Consider the following 19,266-nt stretch of genomic DNA (forward strand, 5'->3'; position numbering starts at 1 on the left):
GAGGAAACAAAAAAGTTCGATGAGCGCAAAGTGGACTGTTGGAAAGTAATTATTTAAGGTACGTTTTATTTATACTTTGATATTATTTAACTGGTGAGGAAAAAGGGATGAGTGAAAACGTTTGAAACTTAGTCCTAGATCCGTTTGTTTGTCCATAGGTGGCAGTTTGAACGTGAAAAATATACATATATAATGTGAGGCATTCCAGCGCTTTTTTTGAGGAAAGCTGAGAAAGTAAATATGCTTAGGCCTACTTTGACGTACTCTCATCTGAGTAATTCAATATGTTTAATTGTTCCATCTGGGTAAACATTATTGGAAGTAGACTATAAGCCCATCTTTGTTCTCTTTGCACAGAGAACATTTCTCTGCTGATTTCAGTTTATCGGTGCTTCACAGATATGACCGTGTTAATTGTTCCCAGGATCCACTTGGGATTTTTTTCTTTGGGCAACGTAGAAATCAACCTGTTATGTATGTTTTTTTTTTTTTTTTTATCTCGTTGAACAATTTAATTAACAATAAACTTAATGAGATGCCAATTAACGCTAACATCAAAAGTTGACTGCTGCATGTAGGTTATTCTATGTGAATTCAGCTTTTGGTCAATTGTAATGATTGTTAGATTGTGTTCCATTCAATTATGAGACATTTTTCTTCGAGCTGCGTCTTTAAAATGATGTTCAAAATAGCAGGCATGCGAAATAAAATTCACATTAAAAAAAATACAAAAATAATTTATGCATTTAAAAGAAATTATGTGAAATAAAAAATAAAAAAAAACATTATAAATATCCTTCAAGGCATTAAGGCATGGTCAGTTTGGTGCTAACAGCTAATGTATATTTGGCAAGGGAGTCAAAAGTAGAGGGGAGAGTGGCATTGAAAGTGGTTACTATATCATCCGGGGCAGAGGAGGGGTCAAGTGGCAGCACATTGTTAACTTCTTGAGCACAGGTATCCAGGTTTATGTTTTTAATGTTTCTGTACATGATCAGACAAGGTGTCTTGGTGGTTGACATGTTCACAAAATAAGGAATTGTTCAGTTGAAATTATTTATTAACATAGACTCTAAAAAAAAAAGCTAAAACAGACTGGAACTGTAATATCTGGATTTAACAAAAATAAAACAATGTATTTTAGATGGGACTCTTGGCTGAAGACATGGCGTTCCACTCCAGCATTCCTGTGCCTCTGGATATAACTGTGGCTGTAGTCTACTCAATTTTCGGTGAGTTAAGTCTGCAGAACTTCAAAGGTAATGTTTTTTTTTTTCTCTGTTTTTAAATTATTCTTGAACAGACCAACAGCTGAGTTAATAATGTTGTAAATGAGCTTTCTGCGAGTTCTGCTCAAGCGAGAATGAATCACAGCATGAGAAAAATACAGCCCAACGCGAAGCCATGCCAGCTCACTTCTACTGTTAGGTGTTATGGATGCCACTCGTTTTACATGACATTGCCACTTATCTTCTTATTTAATTATTGCTCCAGTTTATATTCGCCATGGGTTCAAAAAGGCAGGTGTTCATGTAATATTATCTGACACAACACCATGAAAGGCCCCTGATAACCAATTCTCTGCTCCCAAAGTTGACTTTCATCCTAGGTTTTGATCTTGGTTGTATTTCCAAGAAGAGCCTACATTCCATGTTGCTGCAGATGGAGTTTGCATATGAATGCACCGTACTCTATTTAGTGTCAGCTGTCACCTGAATGGCACTTGTACAGGAATGTTGTTAAATGTCTTCTTCTAACATGTACAAGGTTGTGTTGCATCATGTAGTAACAATTTCATCCTTAAACAATCCTATTCCACTTAATGCACCTGTCTTACTCGAGGTTTTAAATCCAACTAATTAATTCAGTCAATTTCTAAATGTTCTTTTCATTTTTTTCAAAGGTTAATGCATTTATTGCTAAATTAATTAGTCAGCTATAAACGGTGTAATGCTACAGGAGCACAGGCAATGCAGTCTGAAGTTACTTTGGTCTTGCTCAGGGTCTTCAGCTTTTCAACATAATTGGTGCTAATGTTAAGGTTTTTTTATTTCAACACTCCTGGTCAGAATCCGATCTTTTTTAAAAAAAAAAAAATAAAAATACAGGAAATAATATAGCTGATGTCTTGGATGCTTGTGGTTAGGTGATTTATGATTTTAAGTAGACGACATTAAAACCAAATATGCTTCAAAACCTAAAATGTATTCTTCGGTCTTCCTACTGAGGTAGGCTAGCTGTTTCCCGGAAAACATAAAATTGTGGTTTTGTTGTTTTGCAGGACTATGCTCACTATTTGGAAATAGCACACTGCTATATATCTCCTACAAGAAAAAGCACCTGCTGAAGCCTGCAGAGTACTTCATCGTCAATCTGGCTGTTAGCGACCTGGGTCTCACGTTGTCCCTTTATCCCATGGCCATAACCTCAAGTTTCTACCACAGGTAATGAACTTAGCATGTGCTGTAGCATTGCAATTAATGAGAAAAACAAACAAAGACAAAATATTTTTCATCATGACTGCAAAATTAAATACCTTCAGTTTTTTCAAGAGACACTCTTTAACATTTCATGATTGTTTAATGGACGATTGATGAACCCTGTGATTGCCAGTGAGAGTACACTGCAAATATAGTTCAACCTACTCTTTTCTTTGTCTTTTCTCACCTTCTCCCTCATTGATCATTTCTGCTGTTCTGCTTTCTCACGCCCCCTGCCCTCCCACGCAGGTGGCTGTATGGGAAAACTTTGTGCTCCTTATACGCATTCTGTGGCATACTGTTTGGCCTCTGCAGTCTGACCACTCTAACCCTGCTAAGCATGGTGTGCTTTGTGAAAGTGTGCTGTCCGCTTTATGGTAAGCCTTTCTAGAAAGCTATGTTTGCAATCTAATATTATTAACCACCATCAGGTCCCTATAAAAGAAGAGGCCAGTAGTTGGTTTATTGATGGAAATAGCAGAATGAGCCTTCAGTGGAGCACACATTAGCCTTCCTTTGTGACTGTCAAGTGAAGGGGCTGCAGTCGATATGACGTATTTGTGATGTTGTGTGGTGGTTCTTTAATCTGGCCTGAAGGAAGTGTCTTCAATTTACTCTCATAGAAAGGTCTGCACATACCTGAAGTTTTGTGAATAAGCTTTAACGTTTGTTTTTTGTTTATTATTGTTATTTTTTGTCTCACATTAACGTTTCATATCATCAAAATTATTTTTCATAAATAAGAAGTTGCTTCCTGAAATTAAAAATAAAATGACACTTGTTTTAAATTCTGTAAAAATTTTACCCAAATTTGGTGTTTTGTTGGTTATCAGATTAGTCCAACACAGTTTGAGAGCATTACACAGAGAGACTAACCTTTAAAGATGCAAACAGTTTTGCCTGCACAAGAATTTTGGTTTTCATTTAGCATATGTGGATTAAATTACATTATCTCAACATGTTGGTTGGATTTATGTAAGCAGTTGTCCAGACTGCTTGCAAAAAGTACACAATGTTTTTCCTGTAATTGAATTTCAAAACAATTACATTCACATGCAGTCATTTGCATTTTATTTGCTGGCTCACATTTGCCTGTGTTTAAAAAACAGAGTGTTCAACTGAATGTAGAGCAACAGTTGCACCAGAAGGAACATTCATTACAGCATGCCTATTAGGTTGTTACATCTTTTCAAGTTTTATGACTATATTAATGCTGTGTTTTTTCCACACAACATTAATATTTCACGGGCTGAATACAAATTGCTATATTGCTCAGATATATGTTTGTAGAGCAAAATGAAGAGGCACATGGTTTTGCTGCTATTTTCACAAGTTCACATTACTGAGACAGATTTGTGGTCTGTCTCAGAAAATCTCAATAGTTTACAATAAAGTTCCAGGTTGAATAACGGCAACATTAGAAAGTTTTAAAATTAGGGATACCTTTGTAAGCCAGTCCAAAACCCACTAAAATTCATTTATAATATTTTTGAGTATTTGAAGGAGTAAATTGCTCCGTGTGAAGTTTGGCTCTGAGTCACCAGTAAGAATCTGCACATGACAAACTTGAAAGACTTGGACCAATTTCACAACCTCGGCATATATGTGCAGTGAAGCACGTCTCTCTTTGAGAAGGAAACATCCCCCCTCAGTCTGCTAGATCCAGAAAATTGCTTAGCAATTTAACATTTTTGACCCATCCCACTGCTGTTCAGTGTTCTTTTTTCTTTTGTGAATCTTGGTTGATCAGGTTTGAGTCAGACTTCTGGTGTGAATACCATATTCAGAATGAAATAGATAACACGCACAAGGAGCTCGTGAAAAACCAAAAGTGCCTTTCTGGTCTGGGGTAAGACAGTAAGGACAATATGAGTATGCCCTAAAATATATTTTCTTTTGTTCTAACTTTCACAGCAATTATTTCAATAATTGACAATTGTGCTTAGTACAAGGCAGTCAGAAATTCTTCTTTTTTATTACTTACTTCGTAAGCGGCCAACTCTTCATATTTGTTTACCATCTCTTGTGAGAAACTAACATTTTTCAACTAAGAATAAATGAGCAAGATTGTGGTGTAAAATTCTCTAAATGTATCCTAAAATAAGCAGTTTGTGGAAAGTTGATTACTTGTCTTAAATAATTAGCAATAAATTTTAATCCTTGTCTGTTTTGACAGGAAACCGGTTCAGGCCTTTTCATGGCCAGCTGCTCATAGCCTGTGCTTGGGTCTATGCGTTGCTGTTTGCCTGCTCCCCACTGGTCCACTGGGGAGAGTACGGACCAGAGCCTTATGGAACCGCCTGCTGCATTGACTGGCGCTTGTCCAATAAGCTCGGCACGGCCCGCTCGTACACAGTGGCGCTCTTTGTTTTCTGCTACATCCTTCCATGCTGCGTAATTGTTGCGTCCTACACGAGCATCTTGGTGACTGTGCAGGCATCCAGGAAGACCATGGAGCAGCATGCATCAAGGCAGATGAACATGAGCAGCATCCAGACGATTATTATCAAGGTGAGGTGAGAGGCTCAGAAATTATTTATGAATCACATCTTAGTTTACCTGAAGACTGATCTAATACTTTTTGATTGGCTTTCATCCCTGATATGCTGCATTTTCCATAAATGCTAAAACAACAATAAAACAACATTCTATCTAATAATATTTGACTCAAAAAGAAAACAAAAGGAAAAACAATTAACATCTTATTTAGACAAAAACATGCATGTTAGTGTATGACGTTTCTTGGGGCTATTGATAACAAATAAAATGTATCATTAAAAATTATCCAAAATTACAGTCCCCTCTTCAATTACTGGTGCACCCGGTAAATTGGTGTAGCAAGTCTGAAAGTCACATTTCATAGCAGCTGTAGTAGTTTCATAAACTCAGAGAAAGATTTAAGGAAAAAAAAAAATCTTTAACTATATTTCTTCAATTCAACAAAATCTCAATAGCTCTGTATTTAAAATTTAAACAAGATTCTTTTGTTGATAGAAAATCACCTAGTCTTCTCCTTTAACAATAGTAATTTGCCAGCTGAAGATAGCTACTCAGTGAACTAATGTCCACTATATTTGGGGTGCCCTGTGCTGCCCCATACTGCACATTTTTTAATGGACAATACAAACCCACTTCACCTTCAACTCTGGAGAAGTAATGCAGAATAACCTCCTTTAATTCGACTATGTAGAGATGTCACTTTTTCATAGAGTTGTAGTTATGTATTCACTTTCTACTGTGCTTGTTTTTTTTCTTTTTCAAGCTAAGCGTTGCTGTCTGCATTGGATTCTTTACAGCATGGAGTCCATACGCCATAGTTTCAATGTGGGCCGCCTTTGGAGAAATCGAAAGCATTCCCCCTCTTGCATTTGCAATGCCTGCTATGTTTGCAAAGTCGTCGACTATCTACAACCCGATGATCTACCTAATGCTGAGGCCTAATTTTCGACAAATCATGTGCAGGGACCTGGGAACGCTATTCCAAACATGTCTGAAGGGATGTCTCGTGTTTAAGGGCCAAGCAAAGTGCTGCTCGAAACCAAACGTCATGCTCAGACGTCGCACAGCTCACAGACAGACCAACCAGCCTCCCTTATCCATCTCCTCTACTAAACTGCCTACAGTGACTATGAGGGATCTCAGGTGTCAGAGGTGCATGGACAATTTTGAATGCTTCAGACACTACCCTCAAATGTGTGGGATTGCTAATCCAGCCGCCAACACGGACTCATCAAGAGATCAAGAAACTCCGGTTTTGCAAACATTTAGCCAGATGTGTGAGAGTGAGCATCCAAAGAAGTCCCTGATGGCCACCGTAAGGACATCAGATACAAACTATTTCAATATCAGTTTGGAGATGGTTCCCAGGTACACAAAGGAGGCTTGGCCCTGATAATATTTAGAATGTGTCTGACATGTTTAGAAAATGTGGAAATATCCATTCCATTCAACCAGTCAAAGTGAGAGGCTACATGTGCAATTTGAACCTGGAATCATCCTGCACCAGTGCTAACAACAAGAAGCTAATAACTGCCCTTCCTTACAGCCTGCAACAATTTTTTTAAGATTCAGAAATTTATACTATACCGTTATGTCTTTTTTGGCAACAGCTATGTCCTATAACATGTTTGTCATCTTTTTATTTTATTTTGCTATGGACAGAATAAGAAAAAGTTTGGTCAAGTCTTCCACTAACTAAAAGAGGGTATTGATGTGATACAGTAAAAATAGGTTTGAAGATTTAAACATTTGCTCTTTCATATATGTGTATATATATATATATATATATATATATATAAACAGAGCTCATTGTTGAAAAATTTACTCTGACCTTATCTAAGGCCAGTGATGCCTGCAGTTCTGAATTATTTATTTTTTGTAACTTCCTGAATTAGTGCTGTTAAAATAATTTTGGTGGTCTGGACCCTCCTGGGAAGGTTTCCCTACAGCTTCATGTTGTCTCCAACTGTAAATAATGACTCTCACTGTGGTTTGTTAAAGTCTCCAAAGCCTTTGGAGTGGGTTTTAAAATCAATAAATAGAAAACTGGGAACACAAACAGATATACAGACACATATGGACAATGTTTATTGTAATATCCTTTCAGCAGAACACTACCGACAAGAGCCTTGAATTTGTAGAAATGTACCACTGATTGTGCAAATATATGCAACCTTAATCTTAATCAAGCAGAAGTCCAGAAAGCCAGTTCAACAAAGACCTGAACACATAGCAAAACATGAGGAAAAGACCATCATCTACAATACTTCCAAGAAACAGCTCATCAGAATGAAAATATTGTGAAAATTACAGTAATTTGTGCAATGAGTCATCAAACAGAAAGGTCAGAAGTAATTTATGCTTACTTTTCACTGTCACTGGGTTTACATTCTTGAAGCTCAAAATGTGCAACAAGCCTTAAATTTACTAAATATTATTGTAGAAATATTGCACCACAAAATTTTTATGCTTTTGTATGTTCAACATACCATTTTCTACTATACGTGGTATTTTTGACTCAACCTATCTTGAAGGTTCAATTTAAACATGTTGCTCAAACATGATGGCTTTTTATCATTATTCCACCATGTAACAAAACAAAAACATCAGAAAACCCCTATTAAGAACGTCAGTTTGGCTCAGACCACACATATGTAAAACGAGCTACAAAGATAATATTGAAGTAATATAAAAAACGTTTGCATATTGTCTTTGCTTTATCAAAACTGGTCCAGCAGAAATTTAACATGTCTTTTTAAACTAGTTACATTCATAATCAGTCAATGTGAACTTTTTATTACTAAAGAGCATCCTCCAAAAAGGTCCATACTTCCCAAAATTGCTCATCATAATAACTACTAAAAAGTAGGTAATAATTCAGACTTTAAAGCCACACCAAAACACTTACTGGTACAATATTGTTAAACCGTTTCCCATGAAACCCAAAGTAAGTTGGCCTCAGCGGCTTAAAAATAGTTCAGAAAATATGACCACTGTTAAACGAAAAGAGCGAAAACTACTCAGAAGAATCGCACAAGTCCAGTATTTTCTGAATGACATCTACTTTTATATTTCCTTGAAGAGCTTGGCAAAGCCTCCCAATTGTACAGTTCAAAGATCCCTGCTTTCTTTTCCAGTATTCCAACATCTGGTGCACCATCTCTGGTAAGCCGTCGCGGTAGTAGTCGTGTTCTATGGTTTCTATTTCCACCTCTGTCAGGCCCAGGCGTCGCGCACAGCGTTTCCATTTCTTCCCCATGTTCTCCCTCAGCATGTCCAGCTGTGACTCTTTTACCACATGGTCCGCTAAATGAAAGATAAGGCAGTAAATGACAATAAATGACAAGTCCTCAAATAGAGAGAAAATGCTTTAAGTACAATCTGTTGTAACAGTTGAGCTGTAGTAAATTCCTGGACCAACACATCCTGGATCAACAACCTCTTGTTAATCAATGTTTTGATCAGTCTTTTAATTCACATGGTTTATTATATCCTGACGAAGTTATTTTTTACAGTAAACATTCATATTTACTGCATACCATGAAATGCATTGTAAATAATGACTTTACAACGTCTATACGCAGACCCGTTGCCATGGCAAACGACACCACACCTCCACTATCTGTATTCTGTTATTGTCTGTGGTAAAAGACAGTTTCCATATAAGCTTTCAAACCGCGCCAGAGTTCACTTCAACGAAACCGTATTTTGAAAGAAGCTCCGCTTTCGACCACTTTGTATTGTATTTGGCTGTAGCAAAGAGGAGAAATGCAGCCACTCAGCCTTGAGACTTTATCAGACTGCTTCAAATGATTTTTACTTATCTCTCCTACTCACAGAGTAACACTAAATGCAGATTAGTCATCAAACATTCCCGTCTTTAAATTCTGAATTTGATCTTTTCCTTATATGCCCCAGATTAGTTTTGCTAAGTGTACAAAGGGAAAAAAAATTGTATGCTTGATGGCAACATTTTTGAGTCAAACATGTCTTTTTGTTTAATTAAGTAAAATAAGTTCTCCAATCTTCCATCTTTAAAGTTGTTGTGAAGTTAACCTTCATGTGTGTCTTTGAAAACTGTTCAATCTATATTAAAAAAAAATATTACAGAGCTCTTTGCTTGCTTCTACAGTTATTAGTACGGTGGTAACATTGTTCTCTGAATTAAAAAGTGGAAAATGGCTTGCTTGAAAAGGTAGCACTGTTTTTTTACACTTCCCCATGACGTTTAAAGCTTCTTCATAAAGCTTTTATGATCTTGAAAACTTAATTTATTGACTCCACTATGTACATGTTGGTGTTTCTGTTTTATTTGTTCTTGCAAAACAAAACTAGGTAGCTCTGGGAAACAGAATAATCAACTTCAAACCTTAGGGAGAGACCTGCTAATAAATGTCTTTTATGTAAACGTGATGATTTACCATATTTAGAGATGCCTTCGTGGATTGGCGAGGCAGTGTTGCCATCAAACAAACCCTGAAGTAACTCACTACCTCTAATGCTCATTGTGTTGTTATTTCCTATCTGGATCCCACTGGCATTCTGAATGTAGAGAGGTCCTGGAACACACAAGATAAACACATCATAGAAAAGGCGATCAAAAGCATAAATTAGGTGTCAGTGAGGAACCTGCTCATAGGAGACTTGGGTTTATATGTACCTGTGTCCTGTAGAGATCCGCTCTTTGAAGAGGTCAAATGATGGCCAGCATTTCGGTTGGGGTCGAGGGTTTCGGACACTGGGTAGATTGGCCAGGACTGCTGGCGGTCCAGGAAATGTGGTTGTTGCTGGTTAAACTGCGACAGAGAAGGAGTGCTGAAAGACGGGTGCAAATGCAACTGATTAGACGAGCAGGAGTTTATGGACTCATAGAGATCGGATGTGGGCCGACCATAAGCCTCTGTCTGGCTGGTGGGCTGTTCCTGTTCTGGTTTTGTCCAAGAATGGACAGAGGAATTTTCTTGAGCTGGAAGCCTAAAGCCAATGTCAGAAAAGTTGAAAGGGTTTTGAAGGAAAGGATTTGAGGGATTTTTCTGAAGGCCCTGGGCAGATTCGGGTTGGTTATTACAAGCGTAACTGCCATGCTTGTGGTAGTTAAACTCCTGGTCTAGTTTCTCCTCCAGCTCTGAGGGCATCCTCAGTATCCTTGCATCTGTCTCAAGAGGATCTCCAGATGGTTGATCACTGATGTTACGTAGGTCCTCAATGCTGGCTTCAACTGGCATTGATAAATCTCTGTGTGAACTCAAAGGAGCTGGACCATCTAAAAAAAAAAAACCCAACAAAACAAAAAAACAGGGAGGTTACATCAATAAAGCTGCTCAAAATTTCAAAGAACAGCATAAAAAGTAAACTTTCAACTTTACCCACCTTGATCTGTAGCTGAAAAACTGTCATGTGTCATTGATAATGATTTCATCTTCTCAACAAGCTCATCTGGACCTTCATATTGTTCCTGTAAAAATATAAATCCAGGAGGTAGAATGATTATTAAATACATCAACATTTTTCTTGGCAAATACAATACTTGTCGGTACAAAGTAAACAAAACAAATAAATCTACATATCAAGTTAAGCATTAAAAAAGGAATGACAGAGGTACAATGCAATGTACATATGAAGGAAGGAAGCTGCAAACAGGCACAGAAAGATAAACACTGTACTCTTTTAGTATTTAGAAAGTGATCTTTCAAAAATAACCCTAAAGACTCAAGGAGCGCATGCACACTGCTTCAGAAATACCTGGAATTAGCAGATACAATTTTTCTGTGAAAACAGTAAGTAATGAACACAATGTCCTCTTGGCATGCCACTGAGGAATAAAAACATCTTGTTGAAGTTTGTTTGGACAGGCTGACTAAATGAGTAAAGAATACAGTAAGACCAGATAAAACTGAGATTGACCTATTTGGATGTTGTTATAATAACTATGTCTGGGGAAGAAATGGCACGACACAAAGTCTGAAGTCTGGAGGTGGGAGCATTATGGTGGGGGGCAGTTTTTGAACACATAGTTGCAAATCTTATTGAGTAAGTGACTGGAGAAATGTTTTGTGACATTCTGAATAAGAATCTGAAGACAAAAAAAGATGGCTTTTTCAGAAAAGACATCTTACAGCAAAGGAACCCAAAAGAGTGGCTAACATAGTCCAGTCAATCATTTGACTTGTGTCCATTCAAAAGCTTTCATGGCAAGAGCTGAAGATCAGAGCACATAGAGGAGTTCCACAGAACCTTTGGGATTTGGTGACAGTTTATTTTGAAGAGCAGGACAAATTTACACATCAGCAATGAAAGTTTTTCTACACAGGTGACATTGAAATATTTCATTAAATGTAAAAAAAACAACTTTTTGTGTAAATATCTCATGTTGAAAACACAGACATTTGTGGCTTATAGACAAGTCCATCCTATTCATGTACTCATTTTTTCTTTTCAAAGTTAGTAGGTACAGCTTACATTCAAATGTGCCAGGAGTAGATAGACAGGAAATTATGCTAAATATGTAATTATTCCTTGTATCATTCCTCTGTATTTATACATAACTTAATGTATGAACTAATTTGCTTTGATGTCTTTGTAAGTGAAAACTACTTGGACTGTTACCAACATGTGGTGTTGATTAATTTCTTTGGCATGGTTACAAATGTTAACTAAAGAACGTTAACATGTTCAATAGGTATTTTCTACATATGTCGAATCATAAAACTGTCAAAACTGGTTCAGGTTTTCCATTCCAGCGACTTAAGATCTGTTATTAAGTTCATACTCACCTGCAAAAGGCATACATCTTTCTCTACAAGTGGTTCAAGCTTTTCCTTGTAGAAAGGAAGGAAGCTGTCATAGGCCTCTGCCAGAGAGAGATCATAGAAGAAAAAAGGTGAGTTCTTTATATTTGAGCGTATTTGTATTTTTTTATTATCTGTTTAAAGAGCTAGACATCTGTGCACTTGTTAGACAAAAGACTTCCGGTGCTTGTATATTCTGCCTGTGCATGTGTGGGTACTGCAGCTTCCTCTCAGTCCAAGAACATGATGTGAACAATTATTAGGAGAGTCTTGTTTTTTTAGGATTATTTTTATTAATCCTAAAAGTTGGTGATTATTTTTATTAATCACCAACTCTATATTAATCCAAAATGTTAATAGACTTCAAGCAAAAGTAAGATTTTGGCTTTCTTAGAAATTATCAATATGTTCACGATTATTGGGCAACTATTATTGTACAAAATTGCTATGCAACTAAATGGAATTATTTTTTTTCATCTAATTTTTATTTCCATCTGTTTAACTGAGAATTATAAATATGTCGAAAATTTTCCAATAAACATTTGTGACATTTAAAAATATATATTTCAGTGACCAGTATATCCTTGTTTCTTTTCAATGACAGTTATGGGTCTTCCATTCATGAAGTCTGTTAGTTTCTAGATCTGTTGTCAGTCAACAGATCTACATGTTGGGATGCTTTGGTTGACATAATGTATCCCACTGTATTAAGAGAGGTGTTCTCACTTCGGTTCAGGTCAGGTGAGGAAGGGGGCCATGCCGTAGGTTTTTCCAAGTTTAACGCTTTTAATGGCTGGTCAAAACAGAGGTGTACTTGGACTCATGTGACAGAGAATTGTTATTCATAAAAATCGTTGTCTTTTTGAAAGATTCAGATTTCATCACTGCTTAAAAACTGGGAAGCAGGTTTGAGAGTTGATTTTGAGTCCATCTTTAAATCAAAAATATACCAGTTCATCTTTAATAATACCAGCTCCCCATCTCCATCTTGTTGCCGTCTCACTCGACAGATGGCAACAGTGTGATTTAAAACTGCTTTAAATCAAACAAGCAGAGCACAAAAATTTTTATTTCTTCCACTTCTTCACTCATCAGCAGTTTCTTTATTTGTAATATTTGCACTCTGCAACCCAAGTCTTTCTGATGCAGAGTACTAGGGTGTCCACAAAAAAAAAGCATACCTTTAAATGTTGGTCTTTCTATGGGATACTGAGCCCAGCATCTCTTCATAAGATCAATTATCTCTGCAGGCGTGTCTTCTGGGATGGGCTCCATTGCAGGTCGGTTACCATGGCGAACACACTGGCTAATATGGTCGTCACTCCTTGCATCTGCAGAAAGAGAGATCTTTGGTCACAGCTTGATAAAAGAATGGTGTATAACCTGACCAAGACGTTTTGTTAGACTTAGAGTAATCATCACAGCTCACTTTCATATGGTTCTTTCCCGGTCAGAATGACCCAAACCACAATGGCGAAGCTGTACACATCAGACTTCACAGAAGAAGGTGTATTAATGCTTTCCAGGTGCTCTGGGGCCATGTAGCTTAATGTGCCAGCACCTCTCTCCCCAGCTGTCACCCCCCTGAGGCTTTTCCTGCGAGACTCCTTTCTTGTGAGCTTGTTCCATGCCTGGCAGGTGGCCAGGCCAAGGTCAGCAATCTAAGCACAGCAGAAGGGGTTGTTTTTTATTTATGTTTTATTTTTTACATGAACTGACAAAGTAATTAATGCATAATAAATGCTTTGTGTATCGCATACTTTGATGTGAAAATCCTTATCCACCAGAATATTTTCTGGCTTTATGTCCTTGTGAATGACATCCTGCTCTGTCAGATACACCATCCCCTCCAGGATCTCTAAGATGATTCTTCCCTTAATGGAGATTGGCACAGTGACCTAAGAACAACACAACAGCATAGCAATCCTACAGATTAAAATTGACCATCATTTCGAGACATGTAACATTTCCCTAAACTGGTCTTAGACTGACCTTCTCCAGCATGACCAGCAGGTTGCCTCTGGGTAGCAGCTCTATAATAAGAGAGCAATCTCTGTCCTCCATGATCACACCAAGCAACTTGACCACACGGTTGTGGTTGAGGCTTGCCATGATGCTTCCCTCCTCCAGCAGCGACTTTTTGTTTTCTCTGGGAGGTAAAGTGAAAACAGAAGGCCAGATTGTAAATAAAGGCACTCTAGAAACATGCATGGTGTCTATCACACAGGGACATTGGATAAAAATCATTGTATGGAAAAACACTATATTTCTTTGTCTTACAGGGAAAAGCATGGCACAACTGCAACTGCAAAAACCTAACAAGACATGATTTCTCTCTTAAAATGTCATGCCAGGCAAAGACAGTATCAATCAGAGAAGCAGACAAGAGATATATTGTAGTTCTGAAGGACATGCATAAATCAACAGTGCAGGACGGAATAATCTGTAAAAACAATCATTTGTGCAAAAAATCTGCCCTTTATGGAAGTTTCATGAAGAAAGATGCTCTCCTGAGATTAATCATTTCTGTCTAAATGCAAAACTCTATGTGGTAGAAAATTAACATTGCACATCACCATAAATGTACCAGCCACGCTGTTAAACATGGTGGAGGCCACATCATGCTGTGAGGAAGCCTTTCTTCAGCAGTATCAGGGAAGCTGCACTGAGCTGATGGAAAGGACTGATTGAGCTGAATACTTGCGAAATCAATGAAGACCTGCTAATAACTGAAAGAGATTGGGGTAGATGTTCATCTTCCAGCAGGACAACAATCATAAACAGCCAGACTACAGCAGAATGGTTTAAATCAAATCATATTTATGGATGCATTAGACCTCAACTTAATTCAGAATCTGCAGCAATACTTGTTAACTACTGATGCTAGTCTCCCTCTAACCTGACTGGTCTTTAGCTATTTTACAGGAAAAAATTAATTGACTTTTCAGTTTTGAGGTGTGCAGAGTTGCTAAAAATAGTAAAAATAATTGCAGAAATAATTGGTTCTACAGACCACTGACTCATGGGCGGTAAATATAAATCTCTGTGCTGATTTGACTCTCACTGACACACACAAAAAAAATACAAATTACATGAATGTACAATAACATTTAAGTGAAACAAAATATAAAAGGTCCAACGCTATACTGCTGCAAGACACTGCAGATAAATAGCTTTTATAAACAAACTATTTACACACAAGCTATTTATCTGAGGTCTTTAATGCTGCAGAAATATTTTAGATGGAACATGTTGATAAAAACACCGATTTGATTACTGTAACTCCTAACGCATGAAAATACATCATTTCCCTTTCTCACCTACACTTCCTGAATGCATTTGTGGACAAAGCTGCACATGAAATAATGCAAAGAAAACTGTATATAACTGACAGCATCTAAACTAAAATAAAATTTAAGCTGCCAATGCCAGCCTAATAACTGTAAAGGGCAATGCATGCATGCAAAGCCATATTGCTATAGAAATTCTTAGAAGAGCTTTAAATGTAGGTGTTGCTTCTGGTCTGAGAAAACGGATGTCTGACATCCGCATTTCAGATGGACCTACGTCTCATTCTGAATGAAAAGGAAGTGATCAAAAAAGAAATCTGTGCATGCTTTTTCACAGAAGAATCATCATTTGTGATGCTTAACACGCCTCTTTGCACATCTGAGAAGCAATTTCCTATTTTCTTCTTTTTTCTTCTGCACTTCCATATTAGAAATACTTTCTTTAAACAGACTGTACTCGTGATACGCGTTAGAGGAAGGGGAATACCCAGTCTGGCGGTGGGCACATTGAACACTTACTCGTTGCGAAGTGGACCTGTATACACGGTCTTCAACACCACTTGGCCCAGGGTAGCATGGTAACACAAATAGACCTCTCCAAATCCTCCATAATCCAGAGGTTCCCTTTTGATGAGGTCTGTTGATCTCATATGAAGCGATAGCTCAGGCGCGGTAGCCATCACCGCTGCCAATAACAAGACACTGTCGGAGTTACAAAAACTACAGCTCAAAAGGGTAAAACATAGTGGTTAAAAACTTAACTGACAGTTGATCATGCATAAGAATAAGCAAATGTTATAAACTACATGAATGGCCCGGTGAATTACTCACCCGTAACACCCAAAACACTGCGACAGCCTCAAGAGGAAAGCTAGAAGCTAAGTTTTATGACTAAACAAACTTTGGCTTTCTTTACTTTACTTTTTACCGAAACGCGTAATTGATTAAAGTGTCTTATAGCATTAATACTGAAACAAAGACGTAAAACAAATATTAAAAACTGCCTTAAAATCCAAGTAAAGTCGCACAATCTTTGTATTTCCGGTAAAGTGTCGTCAAACATCGAAGTTTTTTTTTAGAAGCGAAACATGTATCAGACTACAACCAGGCTTTACAGATTGAGGTCAGAAAAATACACCGAGGATGACTAGTAGATTTTAATATGCGATGCTTTCAAACGACTCAAAAGTGCATTTACAGTATACGCAATCATACTACCGACTCCACCTTTCTGTCATCTTTTAGTAAAAAAAAGATTAATGCTGAATTCTTCTGAGAAGTGGTTTCACATTGGAGTTGGATTCACTCCCCAGTCGAAGCCATACGTCAATTAGTCCGCCATATTGTAAGTGGCAAGTTCGCCTTGACAACCACATTTTTTTTTTAAACTGGGATTTTTACAAACAAACTAAGTAAAAACAACCAAATAAATAAATAGAAACTGAGCTTTTCATCCCATGAAATATACTAATATAATTTAGTAATCTTACTTTTAGAAAGTAAGATTACTAAAATTAATCTTACTATATCTGTGAATATTTATGAAGACATAGCAAACAAGTTAATCCAATTTTAGTTTACATTGCAAGGAACACCAATGACACACTCACTACACTTAAACATAACAATTTTCTTTAATTTATATTTAATTTTGGACTGAACAATGACTCCTTTGATGGCTGGGTACATGATGCACTCCAGCTCTCATCCAATAACCGCTGAAGATAGCAGAAACCAGAATTTTGGATACACCGGATTAAAAAACAACAACAAAACTAACAAACTATTTCTCTTATGTCTGAGGTTAAATCAAACCAAACTTCTCTTGTCAGTTATAGTTACCAAAAAGCATTCTGTTTGCTAATACCACAATAACGAGAAATAATATGTCAGATCTACTTATTAATGTCTTCAAATTCAAACATTTATATGCATCCCCTTAGTATTTAGTTGTCTTTGAACTGTATGTCTTGGTTCAAATGTTTTGGGTTTTTATCCACAAGCTTGTCACAATACTTTGGAGGAATTGTGGCCAATTCCTCATTACAGAACAGATGTAAATGGATCAGGATTGTATGCCACCTCACTAACTCATGTTGATTCAGGTCTGCCAAATTCTCCACAGGATTGAGATTAGGCTTTTATGATGGCCGTGCCAAAATCAAGGTCAAATTATTCATTTGGAAGAGCCATTTTCCACCCAGCTTTAACTTCCTAGCTGGTGTCTTTTGGTGTTGTTTCAATATCTCCACATAATGTTATTTCCTCATAATGTGTATATTTTATGAAGAACACCAGTTTCTTCTGCAGCTAAACAGCCCCACAACATAATGCTGCCACTTCCACAATTCACAGTTGGGTTCTCCTGTCGCCTTCCTGAGTGTACTGTAGGATGGTTGGATATCTTATCATGTTTAAGCTTGCATAATTGTTTGAACAGATGAGCACAGCAACTTAACACTCTGGGAAATTATTTCCAAAGATAACCCAGACATGTTCTCTTCATGATATATCTCTTCATGATATTTTGGCAGATTTTTAAAAAATTTTTTTTTACTTTATTGTGTCAAAAGAGAAAGAAGTGTATTGGAGGTATGTCTTTAAAATACATCCACGGGTGTGCCTCCAATTAACTTAGATGAGTCAGTTAATTTATCAGAAGTTTTCAAAGCCATGATGTAATCTTCTAAGCTTTCCTTCATTGTTTCCTTCAAATAGACAATAATTAGTCTGCATGTAAACTTTTGATTTAATAAATAAATAAATGCATCTCTGACGTATTCTTTCTCATAATATTGAGGAATTTAGAAAAAAAAAAAAAATCAATTCTAACCAACCTCAAACTAGATGAAGTTCGGTCTCATTTCATTTCTGAGGAATAAATGGTGTATGTGTGTGACTTTGTCGCCACCTAGTGGTGAAATTAATTATTTTAACATTTTAAAACTAGAATTTTACAAGACAATATTCAATTATTTTATTAAGATTCGACAATAATCCAGATATATTAGCAGGCAGATGCGTTGCTAAACCATGTTGAAAAGCTGACTTCAGACTTGTATATAATGCAACAACAGGCCTATTCGATATAGTTATCACAGCATAAATGGAATTTTACCATTGTTCAAATGAAAAAAAAATAAATAAATAAAAATTAAAAAATCAAGTTCATTGATAAAACAAGCATTTGTGTGAAACTAGAGCGGGAAACCACCTGTGTTGTAACCTCTGGGAGTGTGGGCGAAGACTGACATGCAGGCCTACATTTTGGGCTGCCTATCTTCAAACACCCACACTATAAATTCCTCCTTTTTGCACACTAAAGCCACAACAAAGCAGTATCATATTTACCTGTCTTTTGTTGTGTCAGTTTAGTGGCTTATGTGTTTTTCTGTTTCTTTTTTTGTGACGTTGTTACTCACATACATTGCTGGTAATCTGTAGGCTATTCAGAAACTTCTCCACCCGTCTCTTATACGTAACAAGTAGCTGAGCTTTGTTACTGACAATTACATCAGCAAAATGGTTAGCTGATTGCAATAACGGAATAGAATCCATGCTTCTAAATGTTTGTAGAATATTTGAGATCAGTGAGATCATAAGGTCAGATGTTTGTTTTTTTCCTATAAGCTTGTATTAGATTTTTGCAAACGTTTTGCAGTTCTTTAGAAGTTCATTTTATTTTTTGTTGACCATGCAATAAAAACATTTAATAAGCAGTTCACAGAAGATATCCATCACTTCTTGTCTACTACATGCACCTACTGCCATTCAAACATTAACCTAGCCAACTCACTGCATCCGATCACCAGGAAGTAGAACTAATCTGTGAGACTAATGTGGGGCAGTGGGTAGCAGAACTTCCTGTTGATGTTTTTACAAATGATGATAATAATCAGAGCAGCATAGTCATGTGCCATCACTCTGTAAAAGTCACACAGTTGTTTCCTATTGTGACTAGTTTTTGATCTGTGTCTGTTTTGCTGAGGGGGAATTGGGTTGCTCTTGTGAGTTAATGGTTGTGATCAAAAAGCAAAAGCAGGTAAAACTTTCTGGTAAAACTGACACATTTGGTGAAAAAGCTTTTGCTTATTTGCAGTTTTATTTATTTAAACTTTTTGTTCTGGTTGCAGCTAAATGTCACAAATCAACAAATACATTTAAACATAAGACATAGATAACCTGACTAAATACAAGAAGTTGTTTTCA

The 19,266-nt window shown here is 36.9% G+C and overlaps 2 protein-coding genes across 3 annotated transcripts; one reads left to right on the forward strand and one right to left on the reverse strand.

The window, feature by feature from the left end:
* On the forward strand, positions 1–6,432 carry LOC102226208 (opsin-5-like). The gene is made up of 6 exons (XM_005796108.2): positions 1–58; positions 1,145–1,232; positions 2,282–2,444; positions 2,730–2,857; positions 4,657–4,991; positions 5,743–6,432. The coding sequence occupies exons 2-6, from the start codon at positions 1,145–1,147 to the stop codon at positions 6,370–6,372; spliced, it is 1,344 nt and encodes a 447-aa protein (XP_005796165.2). The 5' UTR covers positions 1–58; the 3' UTR covers positions 6,373–6,432.
* A 612-nt stretch (positions 6,433–7,044) lies between these two features.
* ripk1 (receptor interacting serine/threonine kinase 1) lies at positions 7,045–16,142 on the reverse strand. 2 transcript variants are annotated; one of them, XM_023335823.1, is made up of 11 exons: positions 15,889–16,142; positions 15,577–15,742; positions 13,760–13,916; positions 13,528–13,665; positions 13,197–13,428; positions 12,949–13,098; positions 11,753–11,829; positions 10,350–10,434; positions 9,640–10,242; positions 9,401–9,538; positions 7,045–8,285 (listed from the first exon to the last, which is right to left on the reverse strand). In XM_023335823.1, the coding sequence occupies exons 2-11, from the start codon at positions 15,735–15,737 to the stop codon at positions 7,996–7,998; spliced, it is 2,031 nt and encodes a 676-aa protein (XP_023191591.1). In that variant the 5' UTR covers positions 15,738–15,742; positions 15,889–16,142; the 3' UTR covers positions 7,045–7,995. The 2 variants fall into 2 exon arrangements, with proteins under 2 accessions (XP_023191591.1, XP_023191592.1); XM_023335824.1 differs by having other exon boundaries at positions 15,577–15,759.
* Positions 16,143–19,266: the final 3,124 nt, after the last annotated feature.

This window comes from Xiphophorus maculatus, chromosome 6, assembly GCF_002775205.1.
Source record: "Xiphophorus maculatus strain JP 163 A chromosome 6, X_maculatus-5.0-male, whole genome shotgun sequence".
Lineage (NCBI taxonomy): Eukaryota > Metazoa > Chordata > Actinopteri > Cyprinodontiformes > Poeciliidae > Xiphophorus > Xiphophorus maculatus.